General features: G+C 37.9%; 1 protein-coding gene across 3 annotated transcripts in view; it reads left to right on the top strand.

Annotated features, from left to right (window-relative positions):
• Positions 1-13,569, top strand: part of LOC122794658 (transcription factor COE3-like) — a 2,019,913-nt gene that overhangs the window by 492,563 nt on the left and 1,513,781 nt on the right. For all 3 annotated transcript variants that reach the window (XM_044063281.1, XM_044063282.1, XM_044063280.1), the window contains exon 3: positions 5,454-5,517. In XM_044063281.1, coding sequence (XP_043919216.1) covers positions 5,454-5,517 — 64 coding nt within the window. The remainder of the gene's footprint in view (positions 1-5,453; positions 5,518-13,569) is intronic.

Genomic DNA, 13,569 nt, shown 5'->3' with positions numbered 1-13,569 from the left:
GATTAAAGTAATATAACAGAATGCTGTGACGTACGTTGAATACTACATTTACAAGCATATCTTCCACCAGGATCGAAGAGGATGGTTTCACTAAAGCCAGTGTCATTGAATTACACTCTTGGGGGCTTGGCTCATAATGGTTGATTCATTTATTAGTGAATAGTCAGATGACTGCATGTGATTAGACCTTGTTAGGTTTTTAAATGCTCCTCCTTTAGTGTTTTTTATATGGTCTGAAGAAGCAGATTAAGTATCTGTGAAAGCGCTTACCTTTTATTTTACATTATTTGTTTTATTAAAGTTTATAGTTCATTTTCAGCTGTGTATAGGCCATAGGAAAGTAACTCACATAAATCTGCTAAATCCAGAGAACAACTAGTCCTGAATGGGTGCTGGTTATGTTGTTGGCACAAACTAGAAAAAAATGTCCATATGCCTTTCTAGTATCAGTCGTTCTTGCCTCCATTAGTATATGTTGCACTTCCTCAGTAAACAGGTGTCTAAAATTAAAATAAGACCCTATAATCCAGGCAGTCAGCTGAAGCTGAAGTTGGTTTTGATTGGGTGTATCAAACACCTCTGATCCATTCTTTGAGGAAGTTGTGGATATTGCCCCTGGCCATTTCCAAAAGAAGGGAGAACCACTGTTGCCTGGGCTCAAAATAGTGTCACCACAAAGATCTTGGGGGATTTCTTCTGAATCTTCAGATGTACCATGCACATCAGTGGAAAAGGTGCAAAAGCACACATGAACATTCCTCTCAAAGAAAGAAGGTGTCTGCCTTCCAGCCCTTCAAAGATGGAGCCCGGCAGCAGAATCTTGCCACATGATTATTTAGAGATAAGGCAAATGGGTCTACTAGATGATACCCCACAGGTGGATCAAATCTTGGAAAGCCCCTTATGATAGTTTGCATACATGAGGGTCTGCCCTGTCTTGTTCAGATTGTTTGCCAGACAATACTGCTCTGACAGAATGAAGGATGCCTGTAGAATGACATTGTACTGCAAAGCTATATCCCAAGCTAGTATGGCTAGTCTGAAAAGGGGAATACAACCTGCCCATACCCCCCCCCACCACACTTGAAGATGTACTACATGACTGTTGTATTGTCTGAAACAACTTGAAGAGGTCCTGGGGACCAAAAATGTTTCCAAGAGTTGAGTGCCTTGATTATGGCAAGCATCTCTTTCATATTTATGTGTTTGCACCTGTCCTAGGCTTCCCACACACCTTGCACTATTATCCATCCTCAAACTGCTTCCCAAGCAAAGTCTGAGACGCCTGAGATAAGTGAGTGCTTTGCAATAAGGAGGATAAGGGGAGACCCCAAATATAAGTATATTGGCTGTCTCCCCAAGTATTTTTTTCTATTGACAAACTCCACAACTAGGATTTGAAAAGGCAAGGGATGTTGATGCTGGTACCAAAGAGACTTCAGATACCGCTGTATGTTTCTGATGTGGAGTCTTGTCAGGGTGTATCATGAGAATCAGATGTCATAAGACACAAAATCCTAAGGTAGTCCCTCACAGTGACCAAAGTGTGAGTGAAAAACCTTAGACATCAGCATAGATATAGCTCTATTTTTTCATGTGGAAGAAAATCTCTTTGAACCGAGGTGTCCAGCTGACACCACAGTGACACAATCCTGTGTGAAGGAGTCAAAAAGGGATTTTGAATGTTCTCTTGGAATCCCAGCTTGTGTAAGAGATCTCTCACCCAAGTGAGAGATACCTGACACTTTGAAAAAGACTCTGCAATGATAAGCACGTCATCTAAATATATTAAAAAGAAAATGCATACCCTGTAGCCTGCAATGAGCTACAATTGGAGCTAGACACGTTGTGAACACTCCTAGTGCAATTAATTATCCAGCGGATAAAGCAGAGAACTGACAGTGTGTGTTCCAGACACACAAACCTCTTCAAACACCTGAAGTCTGGATGGAAAGGAAATTGAGAAGTATCTTTTAAATCTGGAGTTACCTGGAAACTCGAATTAGGAGGAAGAATTTACAGATTGTGAAATGCCTTCATTTTGAAGTTATAACTAAAGGGGTCGAAGAAGAAAGATCCAGAAATAGTCTCCAAGCGTCTTTTCTCTTTGGCACTGAAAACATCCTTGAATGAAAACTTTCCCCAGCCTGGGAAGGAGGGACTGCTTCTATCACTCCCTGGAGCAGCATGTAATGATGGTCAGGCGGAAAGAAAAGAGTCTGGTATGGTCTGGTGGATGAGGACGTAAGAGTATGTGTGTGTGTGTGTGTGTGTGTGTGTGTGTGTGTGTGTGTGTGTGTGTGTGTGTGTGTGTGTGTGTGTGTGCACGCGAGTGTCTGTGTGTTTGTGTGTTGGGGGGGTGACAAAGTCTCTTAAGCAGTCAAACTGGGTAGTTGTGCTATCCTTGGTTTTGGGAGTTGCTGAATTGTTTTTGGAACACCCTCGCTATTATGCCAAAAGTGGTTAGAGGTTAGGGAACCCCTAGAAAATTTTAAAAAGAGGGCAGAAAATCTTAAAGATTCCTTGATTTAATTTACCCCTTTAATCACCCTTTTTAATCACTTCTGGAGCAAAGGAACCAAAAAGTGAATTTCTATATAAAAGAGAAAATACAATCTGATTATTCACATCTTCTTGGGAGGTTCTGTGAATGCAGCCAGGCAAATGTCCTCAAAACAGTCCTAGAGGCCATAGTCCTGGAACAAATATCAGCTGAGTCATACACACACACCATAAACGTAGAGGAGGGACTCGTACAATAGAAGAAGCAAAATAATTTAAAGCGTATATTTCCTCAAACAAAGAAACTGCAGACCGAACATTCCTTATACTTTCACAGTTGTTCTGAATAAACATAAACACGTAAGCCAGACAATTCAGAATTCTAAAAACCAAAGTTGCAGAAGCAGGCAGTATTTTCCTGTATTCTTCAATAATCTTCCCATCTTTATCAGAAAGAGCAGGATAGGAATTACCTAACTGTTTAACAGCAGTAGGAATAACTAACGTTATAGCTGCTGAGTCAGGTTTGGGAACAGTGTATAAAAACTTAAAAAGACCAGGGAACTTTACACATTCTATCTACCTTTTTTAGAGGCAGCAGGCTAGCTATTAGGAAAAATGCAGGCTGAAACACATACATCCTCCAAAGCAGAGGAAATTCCTTCTGTAACAGCTCATAAAATTTTCTGAAAGACTGAAAAACCTCAGTGTTCCCCACTGAAAACACTAGAAACTTCAGGAAACAGTCTCAAAGAGAGAGAGGAACTCCAATGAGAGAATCAGAACCTAAGCTTTCCACTGAGCCTGAATTACAAAACTGAGAAGAAACCTATACCTGTCCCTTCGTGTTCCTGGCCAGATTCAGAATCGGGAATCTCTTCAGGAAAGGAGGTCATCCTGCTTTCGTTTACCAGGAAATCAGTGAGAAGGATCAGAAGCCTGAATAAAACTCTTTTCCAGACCCAGACAACTATTCCTGTCTATGGAAATTTGAGGAGGAGTAGGTACATTTAGTTTTCTGTTTCTTTTTGACAGAAAGAATAAAAGTAGTAGCGTCCTCAGGGATGGGCACAACTTTCTGACTAAACAGGGAAGCCTGGCCTGTTCCCTCTCCCACGGCCAACAACAGTGGCTCTCACTTGCCCACTGGGGAGGCTCCAACAGCTTCAAAGGATGTGGCTAACCCATGGTCAATAGTGGCCATAGGTGCTACATGAGGGGGGTCCAGGGTAAAAGATGAGTGCTTTAAGATAAAAGAAATGGCCACAGCAGGGTCACCCACCTGCAGCTGGGTCAAATTGCTAGTCTACTGTGGTGGCAAAGGCTGTTTGCTTAACATTTTCTGTTTGTGGTTGAAAGAACTGAAAACAGTGTGTGGGAAAAAAGCTGGTAAAAATGTAAAATCTTTAAAAGTCACTTTTTGACACAAAACACAGTAAAAAGGACTTTAAACCACTTGCCAGAGCCACATAAAATAACAACAATTTCTACAAAGAAAAATGTTTTTAAATACTTTAAACAACTTTCAAATGGACAGGAAAAAAAAGAGCATGCCCATTTAAAAGTACAACACAGTCTCATGACAGTCCATCATAGCACAAACGTCTAGCTTAAAATAACTTTCAGTAAGAAAAAAGTATTAATAATTAACGAAAATAATTAAATGAAAGTTTTTCCCCCAAAGGAAACTTAGCTGCATAGCAAAGAAACAGCACAAGCTGACTGTCAATCCTTAAAAGCCTCAGAGGAGTGTATTCTTCGGCATCAATAAAGTTCTGAAGAGCTTGGTGCCCAAACTTGTCTTTTATTCAGCTCAGCTCAAGCTGCCTAACAGTCTGGGCACATGGAAGGAGCCCTGAAGCTTTCGAAGCTGTCCAGCTGTTATATCCTGGCACAGGCTACTGCACCAGCAGTCATCATGATGAACATCAGTTGATAGTGCCGTCAGAATCAACATTTGTATATTTCTGTAAAATTACAGAGCCCTTCAAAGTGTATTACTCTATAAACTATATTAAATAAAAAGAGTGAAATGAAACATATACCAGCCCGGAAAGTCATTTGTGAAGCTGGTGACCTGATTTTGAGCAACAGTTTGAGTAGGTGAGACCAACTATGATGAAGAGGAAGAATCACATGGATTTCCTGACGTGGAAAGTGGGGGAGGGGGGCATTTTCCAGTGGAGCATAATCCCTGCTGGACAGTAAAGTAACTCCCCATGGTGTCTTGTAGAATGGAAACAACAGTTGCTCAGCACAGCTCACATGTACATACTAATGTGTAAGCAGACAAGTGATTTGGGGGATTGTGTTCCTACCTGTAGTGGGTATTGAAAGAGTTGGTCAAACAACTAACACTTCAGTGTGATAGAGCCAGGACTTCCGTCAGCTGCACTGACACAAACAGATAGGTGTCACATGGAATAAAGTCATTGGGCTAACAGGACATCAGTGGAAGTATTTGGGCTAACAGGACATCAGTGGAAATATTTGGGCTAACAGGATGTCAGTTAAAGTATTCTGGCTGCTGGAGGTTGACAGAAATGGGGAAAAAAAGAAACCAAGTAATTTTGTCTGGCTAGTGGACCTGACATTTCCTGATTAATAACTCTGGTGGCATTCCTAAAATAGATGAGACCATCTGTGAATTGCAATATTCTTGTTATTAGTAGAGTGGGGTATTAACTTTAAAGTTAAACATGGGGTCCTGGAGCCTGGCTGTTTCAGTCTCAAATGGAGGATCCTGTTTTGTTTTCTCAGTGGTATTGTACAACTGAAGCCAGATGCTGACCGCACTGATAAAAATAAACAGCCTGGTAACATGGCGTATCAAACCTAACTGCTGTTTGTCTTCACTAGTCAGAGACAAGAAAACCTTCAGTTTACAGATTGAAAAAACAGCATGCACTTTAAGCAGCACTTAACTAATATGAATATTTTCTTATTTTTAGGAGGTAACTGGAGAGAAAACAAACAACGGTATCCACTACCGGTTACAGCTGCTGTACAGTAATGGTAAGACAAGCTGATAATATCAGGCATTTAGCATAGTGACACACGTCTGTCACACTGTTTTAACTAATTGTTCTCTGTAGTGTTTTATATTCTAGTTTATTTCAGAACAGAAGTCACATCAAAAATGCAACATAAGTTGTTAACAAACACTGTTAAAAAATGTTGAAGATAGTCTGCCTGGCTCATGGGCAGAAAAATCATGTCAGTTTTAACAAAAAACATTGAGTCTTTCATTCATAAAACAATGAATGAAAGATTAAATGAAATGCACTTTTTTGTCCTAATGCACAGGAAGCAGTAGCTTTATGCAATGATTGTCATGACTGGAAGCTTAGTTAAAAAAAAAAAAATTGCACACTATGAACAGATCAAATCCTGACGACAAAAACTGTATCATTATGGAAAAAAATAATCATTAATTTATTCCTAAAGTCATAATGAATGAATGAATAAGTGAGTGAATTCCCTATTTATTGGCTTTTTATATTGGTAGTTTTTAAGAATAAAGTGCTATAAAACATTATAGCTGTAGTATTGCCTATAAAGGCTGCTAAACAAGGCAATCCCCATCCAGGTACAAACTTTGTGGTAAAATCTTCTTACATATGCTCTGATTCATGTTACCCAAATTATGTAATTTTATTTGCAAATAAGTGTATACAGTCTGAACTATAACTGTCATCCTATGCCCTGTGCAGTTCCAAAAAGTGGCACCTACCAATTCATTGCTGAGAAACAAAAAAAGGTCTTCCCAAAGTTGAAAACACACACACGTGCGCGCACACACACACACACACACACACACACACACACACACACACACACACACACACACACACACACACACACACACACACACACACACACACACACACACACACACACACACACACACACACACACACACACACACACACACTTACAAAATATTCTGCACTCTGAATCTGCCGCAAGCTGCTTGCTACAGTTAATCACCACACATAGAGTGTTTCAGTGCTACGACAGCGGTAGCAGTTTCAGCATTTATTAACGCAGCTGCAGCATCCTCAGCTTCATAAAGTACTGCCTGTGCTGCTCTACTTTATGAAGCTTGCACCTGTAGACAATGTCCCCAACTGTCTTCACCCAGGGCAATTGCCACCTTCACCCCATGCCAGCTAAGGCTCTATATGTAATATAAAATGAAACAACTGCAAGTGAGTTAGCAAAGAATTCAAATGCATAAATGATGCATGCTTGTCATATTGTTAGCTGTCAAACTAAATGGTTTTCCTGTTTTCCTCCACTTTCTAGGTTCCATATCCACATTACATTGACCTATAGCACTCATAAAAATGATGCTTCTACAAATATAAAAGAACTATAGGTATCTTTCTTACACCTCTGTAACTCGACTCCACTTCTTCCTTTTCTCATGTCTGTTTTATATATCATAGAAATCATTGTATCTGTTTGTACCATATCCTACAGGGGTGAACATTAACTCATCCATGCTTGAGTCCAACCTACAGCCTGCTCAAAAGACTGTGACCAATGCAACTATTTTTTTATGAACTGATATAATACTTAAATTCATCTTTTCATATTTTGATTAGACATGTTTTTATATTTGAGGACACTCATGTCGGTAGCATTTCCGTTTGCTGAATGCACAAGTGTGGTTTCTATTTGTAATAGGATACTTGTGCTAGATGTATTATACGATGCTTGCACTGGAGGTTAGTAATACGATACCTGTTCTGGTGGTCAGCGATATACTTGTACTGAATCTTTGTAATATGATGCTTGGAATGGTGGTTTGTAATATAGCTGTACAGGAGGTTTGTAAAATATTATTTGTACTGCAACTTTGTAACGTAATATTTGTAATGGAATTTTTTTTTCATGTGCTTCTACTGAAAATTGATCAAACCCTATTTGGACAACCAGGCTACCAAAAATAAAGAAATAAATAAACAAAACACAACCTTATTCATGTGTGGAGTAATGCTCCAGGAAAGGACTGCTCTTATACAGGGTGGTTAGTAGCAATGGCAAAGGTATAAAGTGATCAGGAGATAGTCAGACAATCTAAAGTAAGCAAGGAGCGTAACAAGTTAGTGGGGCAGTCCGGTATACATGAAGAGGTACAACCAATAGACAATGTGTTACTATTGTTCTCTGTAGAGTCAGTGAGACCCATCTACAGTCACCATGTGTAGGTGTGGATAACTTCTGTTCACAGGAATGCATTTAGAACAGAGGTAGTTTGGTGTAGGGCAACCAAAATGACACAGATTTCATCAGAGCTCATACAGATTATAGGTCCTTAACACATATACTGTAGACGAAAGAGTGGAAACAAGATAAAATGTAAACCTTTACATATCTTAAGAGACATCATAAAGTCTAAGTGGGTGCCATATTAAATAGTCGTTTATAAGAACAAGTGAACAGCATTTAAAAATATAAGATGAACAGCTGAGTGGAGCTACAAGAAACTATTATTTTTGCAGAAACTGTGATTGATGACTGAAGTATTCTTCCTGAAAAGAATATAGTGCCAAAAATGTGATAAATTAAAAGAACTCATGGGATATGTATGTATATATATGTATATATCTTAGGCAGTTTTTTGAGTAATGTGAAAATAGAGCATGGTGCAGCTTTCTCCAGCTTATTCATTAGGTAAGTAAAACATTCTTATATCTTCTTCTTATCTGCTGGTAAAACACTTGTTTCTGTATTTCATATGAAGAGCAATTGGGCAGAGAAAGATACACACACAGAAGGAAACCGGTCATAAGTAGTCTTGAAGACAAAAGGAACTTGCGTGTTTTTTTCATGTATTATATTTTTTTAGTCACAGTTACTGAATCCATTTAGTGTCAGGATGAAGATGCTAGCTTTTGTGACTTTGCTTAAATAGTGATCTGATTCTGTCTACCATTGTCCGTAGCTTTGTTTCTAAGTAGGAAATTATTCCATTTGCTTTGATTGGAGGTTATTGAAGGGAGCCAGTTATGAATGATCTTATTTAGTGTCTCTTGTAGTTTACACATACTTACAGGCTCGATTTATGCAATATAGTGCAGCCTGCAGACATAGAGATGTTGATTTGAAATGTCTCAAATTGCATTCCATGTGCGAATTACTGCTGATAATGTGTTGTTGGGATAGATTACAATTAAGTCGTGCAGTGCTCTTGTGTTTTCAACTGTCACCCTCATAAAAAGGCACTGATATTATTGATTCTACCTGTTTAAATAGGATTACTAAATGAATAAATAAATGCACTGCAGTGGATTGACTAAATTGTTAAGACATTTGTATGACAACTCAGAGAAGAGTAGTGACTGAGTTTGCTTCTGAGAGGAAAATGGCTTTTGGGCTGGAGCTTTTTCATAACCACATGACAGGGCCAGCAGGAGAGCACAGACTTATTTATTTGCCTGACTCTTTCATCTAGTGTCAAGTAACTGCCACACTGCCCTTTTCATATTAATTCTCTATTTAGCCCATGACTCCTTTAACTCATTTGCTGTTGTTTTCTCAGCAGCCCCTCTCAGAGATCATTATACGATTCACCACCCTCTCTTTGAAAAATAATTCCTGCTGCTAATTTTGGATTCTACACTTTGCAGCTCCCTTTTATTCCCTTCTGTTTTCCCCTGGAATAATGAACCCTGTTTCCTTCTGTCCTTTATTAACTTTGTGACCTTATTTCATACTTTCTTTTCTTCTTTTCATCATTTGTATAGACTTTTAACTTACCTAGCCTTTCCTGATAGCATAGCACCACCAGTCTTACACTACCTGCACTATTGAGTTTGCACAGGGGCACAACTGAGTTTTATTTTATTTTTTGAATTCTGAAATTAAGGCAGATGTATCAGACTTTCTAAAGGCTGGAGTATTAGCACTACTTCATAGTGGCAACCCAGATTTACTAAACATTTTCTTACGTGAAAGTATTTCTATCTATATTCTCCTAGAAGGCTTTTGCTTACTGAAACGTCACACATGAATAGCAGAATAATTTTCCTTGGGGTACTAACACCTAAACACAGGTGGAGAGAAAATGAATGGAGAGCAGGTGGTAAAGATGTATGACTAAGTGTTACCAGGACAAAGTCTGGGACTAAAGTAATTTCCTGTTTGTGATTTATTTCCACAGAAAGTTGTGAGATATGTTTAAGTGCTTTCTGAGCTTTTTAATGGATTCTAAAGTTGAATAGAGTGCCAGAAGTGCACGTATTAGCATTTTGTTTCCCACAACGTTGAGGAAGCAGCTCTCGTTGGATGATTCAGTAATGTTTGTAGAGGCAACACACACAGCTGTTAACATAGGCTGGTCTCCAGGACCTATGAGTTAGTTGGCAGGTCTGCATCATTTGCTTTTGCAAGTTAAATGTTTCTTTAAGCATCTGATAGCAGATGGCTTCTGTTTAAATCAGAATTTTTTAGGTAGTTTAGCTGATCATTAGCAAGAAAGCATCCTAATGACTTAGACAGACATCCATGAAAAGTTGGTTGAGATCTTTACAAAGTAAGAAACAAACAGAAAACATAGTTTAGCTAGCAAGAAATTACAGCAAATGAAAAAAAGTTCAAATACGGTTTTCAGTTTTTGTAAAACCACAATAGAAGAGGATTCCAAAACACAGCTAAGATTCCAAGGCTATGTGCTAATGGGAATATCTGCTCTTACAGAGCCACATATCTATCCTCAGGATTTATAAAATAATTTCATTAGAACAGTGGCATTAATAAATGGAATGACACATACTCATGAGTTTTTGCTTCCAGGCAGGTCTCTATCAACAATAGTGCAGTTTATTCAGTGGACATTGAGAACTACTGTCCAACTTTGTGTTGTGTGGTCCAGGAAGTGATCTCAGATTTGGTTAGTGAGTTTTAAAATAGTCTATGACATTCTGCCAGCCTTCTGATGGACACACATAGTGTCGACTGTAACATCATGCTCAGACAATAGTCTGCCCTTTATAATGAGAAAGGGGGACTTTTTAAAGCAGGTTGCTTTACATGTTCCTAGTAACAGGGGCTGCAGGGACTAAGTATAACATTAGGTACGTACCCTGTAAGCCATGGATTACAAGTGAATTGTGATGTGATAGTTTTCTGTTCTGCTCAGGGACACTAACTGTCCCACCTACAAAAGAAATGTAAAATGAAACAGCTGTAAGTGAGTTAGCAAAGAATTCAAATGCATAAATGATGCATGCTTGTTATATTGTTAGCTGTCAAACTAAATGTTTTTAGTATGATAATTTTAGTATACCTACTGTTTCTTTAATCACATAATAAGTGTGTGTAGCATACTTGCAATCACATAATGCATCTGGTGGTGCAGAAGCTAGTGTTGTCACCTCACAGCAAGAGGTTCTTTGGTTCAATTCGCAGCTGGAGCACCTTCTGTGGAGTCTGCATGTCCACCCTGTGGTCGGGTGAATTTTAAAGATGTGAGTGTGTGTGTGTGTGTGTGTGTGTGTGTGTGTGTGTGTGTGTGTGTGTGTGTTTATGCATGTGTGTGTGCATGGGCCTTCTGTAAAGGTTGGGCACCAGACTGGCAACTCAACAAAATAAAAACTCCACTGCTAATCAATCTGCGGACCGGTGATCCACTGTAGTGACCCCTAATGAGAGAAGCCAAAAGACATTGCTTTTTACTTACAATCACATGAGACAGACTCATTCCAGTGTCAGTATGTTTCAACGTATTCTACTCCTTCTGAGTTTGTTCAAGCCCAACACCTTTCCTAGATCTATATTTATTTTTACTATTGGTTGACAGGTTAGTTGGACTAGTCTAGTGATCACTTACAGCAACAACTCAAGTGCAAAGTGCAGAAAATATATGAGGATTTTATTAATCAACAGTGTCATATACAGAATGAATACATTGTAAACTGAGTACATAATGATGCATTCAATGCAGATGGAGTAGCATTAGTAACTTAGCAGCCAACAATATCTTATGCAGAATGAATAAATTATAGCATTCAAGTCTGCATGTCCTCCCTGTGGTCGCGTGGGTTTCCTCCGGGTGCTCCGGTTTCCTCCCACATCCCAAAGACTAGGTGGATTGGACACTCTAAATTGGCCTTAGGCATGAGTGCGTGCATGTGTGTGCCTTCTGTGGAATGTTGGGCACTGGGCTGGCAACTCGACACAGTAAAAGTCCACTGGCAATCATGAGCAGACAGGTGATCTGCTGTGGCGACCCCTAACCGGGAAAAGCCAAAAGAAGAAGATTCAATACATAATGATACATTCAGTGCATATAGGGTAACATTTACATATTATTAATCAACAATATCATATATAGAATGAGGAAACAGTAAAAGTCAGTACATATAATGAGTCATTCAGTGCTCATGGGGTAACATTAGGATGTTACTAACCAACATTTAGTGTAGATGGGGTAAAATTAGGATCTTACTAACCAAGACTATCATATGCAAAATGAATAAATTGCAAAATTCAGCAGATAATGGCACATTCAATGCAGATAGGGTAACATTAGAATCTTACTACCAACACTATAATATACACAGTGAGTAAATAGAAAATTTGACTACATAATGACATAGTCAATGCACATATGGTGACATTAGGATTTTCTTAATCAACAATATAAAATATAGAATGTGTAAATCATAAAATTCAGTAGATAAGGATGCATCCAATGCAGATAGGGAAACATTAGGGTCTTATTAATCAATAATATCATATACAGAATGAATAAATGGTAAACATCGGTGCATAATGACAAAATATGATACAGATAGGGAAACATTAGGGTCTTACTAATCAATAATATCATATACAGAATGAATAAATGGTAAACATTGGTGCATAATGACAAAATATGATACAGATAGGGTAACATTAGGGTCTTACTAACCAACTATATCACATACAGAATGAGTAACTAGTACAGTTCAGTATATAATTATAACATTACCCTATCATACCTCTCAACCTCTTAGAGTATGGAATCTGGACAAAGACCCAAAAATAGGGACAATTTTTAAATATTGCTATTACAAACTTAGAAGGTTTATAGAATAACAGGTTTTGCATTAGCATGAATTTTCTGAAGGATATGAAGTCTGAAACTCAAATGTCTGTTATTATTACACTTTTTTATTGATTTTCACAAAATACAAGCAATTTCTATATAATTTGAACAAATTAACATAGAATCAAACTGTATACAACAAAACTATATACAAAGCCCATAACAAATACATACTTACATTAAAATGATTACATTTTGTCTAATAATTTTTTAAGTTTCAACCAAGATAATTGGTTATGAGTTACTTTTGTTGTTCTTGAAGCAAAGGTCAATAGTTCTCTGTTACATACAATTTTGGCCAGTAAAATAAATTCGGTGAACGAGAGGATGTTTTTACTTCCCTTATTATGTTCTAACTTTGGTCTTCAATCATTTGCCATTAATTCGCAGGAAAACCACAATTTCATGAAAAACAGACCAAAAATATGAGGCAAAAATTTGGATATTTTGTGAAAATCTGTACAGTTGAGAGGTATGTACCCTATTAGCACTGAGTGTTATGATCTTACTAACCAACAATATAAAATACAAAATGAATAAAGATAATAATCAATGCAGACAGAGTAACATTAGGATCTTAATAACCAACAGCACCATACAGAATGAGTATATAGTAACAGTCAGTACACAATTATACATTCAATGCAGACAGAGTAACATTAGGATCTTATTAATCAACAGTATCAGATAAAGAATGAATAAAAGGTACAATTCATAATGCATAATGATAAATGCAATGCAGGCAGGGTAACATTAGGATCTTAGTAACCAACAGCACCATACAGAATGAGTATATAGTAACAGTCAGTACACAATGATACATTCAATGCAGATAGAGCAACATTAGGATCTTATTAATCAACAGTATCAGATAAAGAATGAATAAAAGGTACAATTCATAATGCATAATGATAAATGCAATGCAAGCAGGGTAACATTAGGATCTTAGTAACCAAGAGCACCAAACA

Source organism: Protopterus annectens, chromosome 2.part1, assembly GCF_019279795.1.
Source record: "Protopterus annectens isolate FY-2018-M chromosome 2.part1, PAN1.0, whole genome shotgun sequence".
Lineage (NCBI taxonomy): Eukaryota > Metazoa > Chordata > Ceratodontiformes > Protopteridae > Protopterus > Protopterus annectens.
The sequence above is the reverse complement of the archived record's forward strand: the minus strand, read 5'-3'. Positions and strand labels throughout refer to the sequence as shown.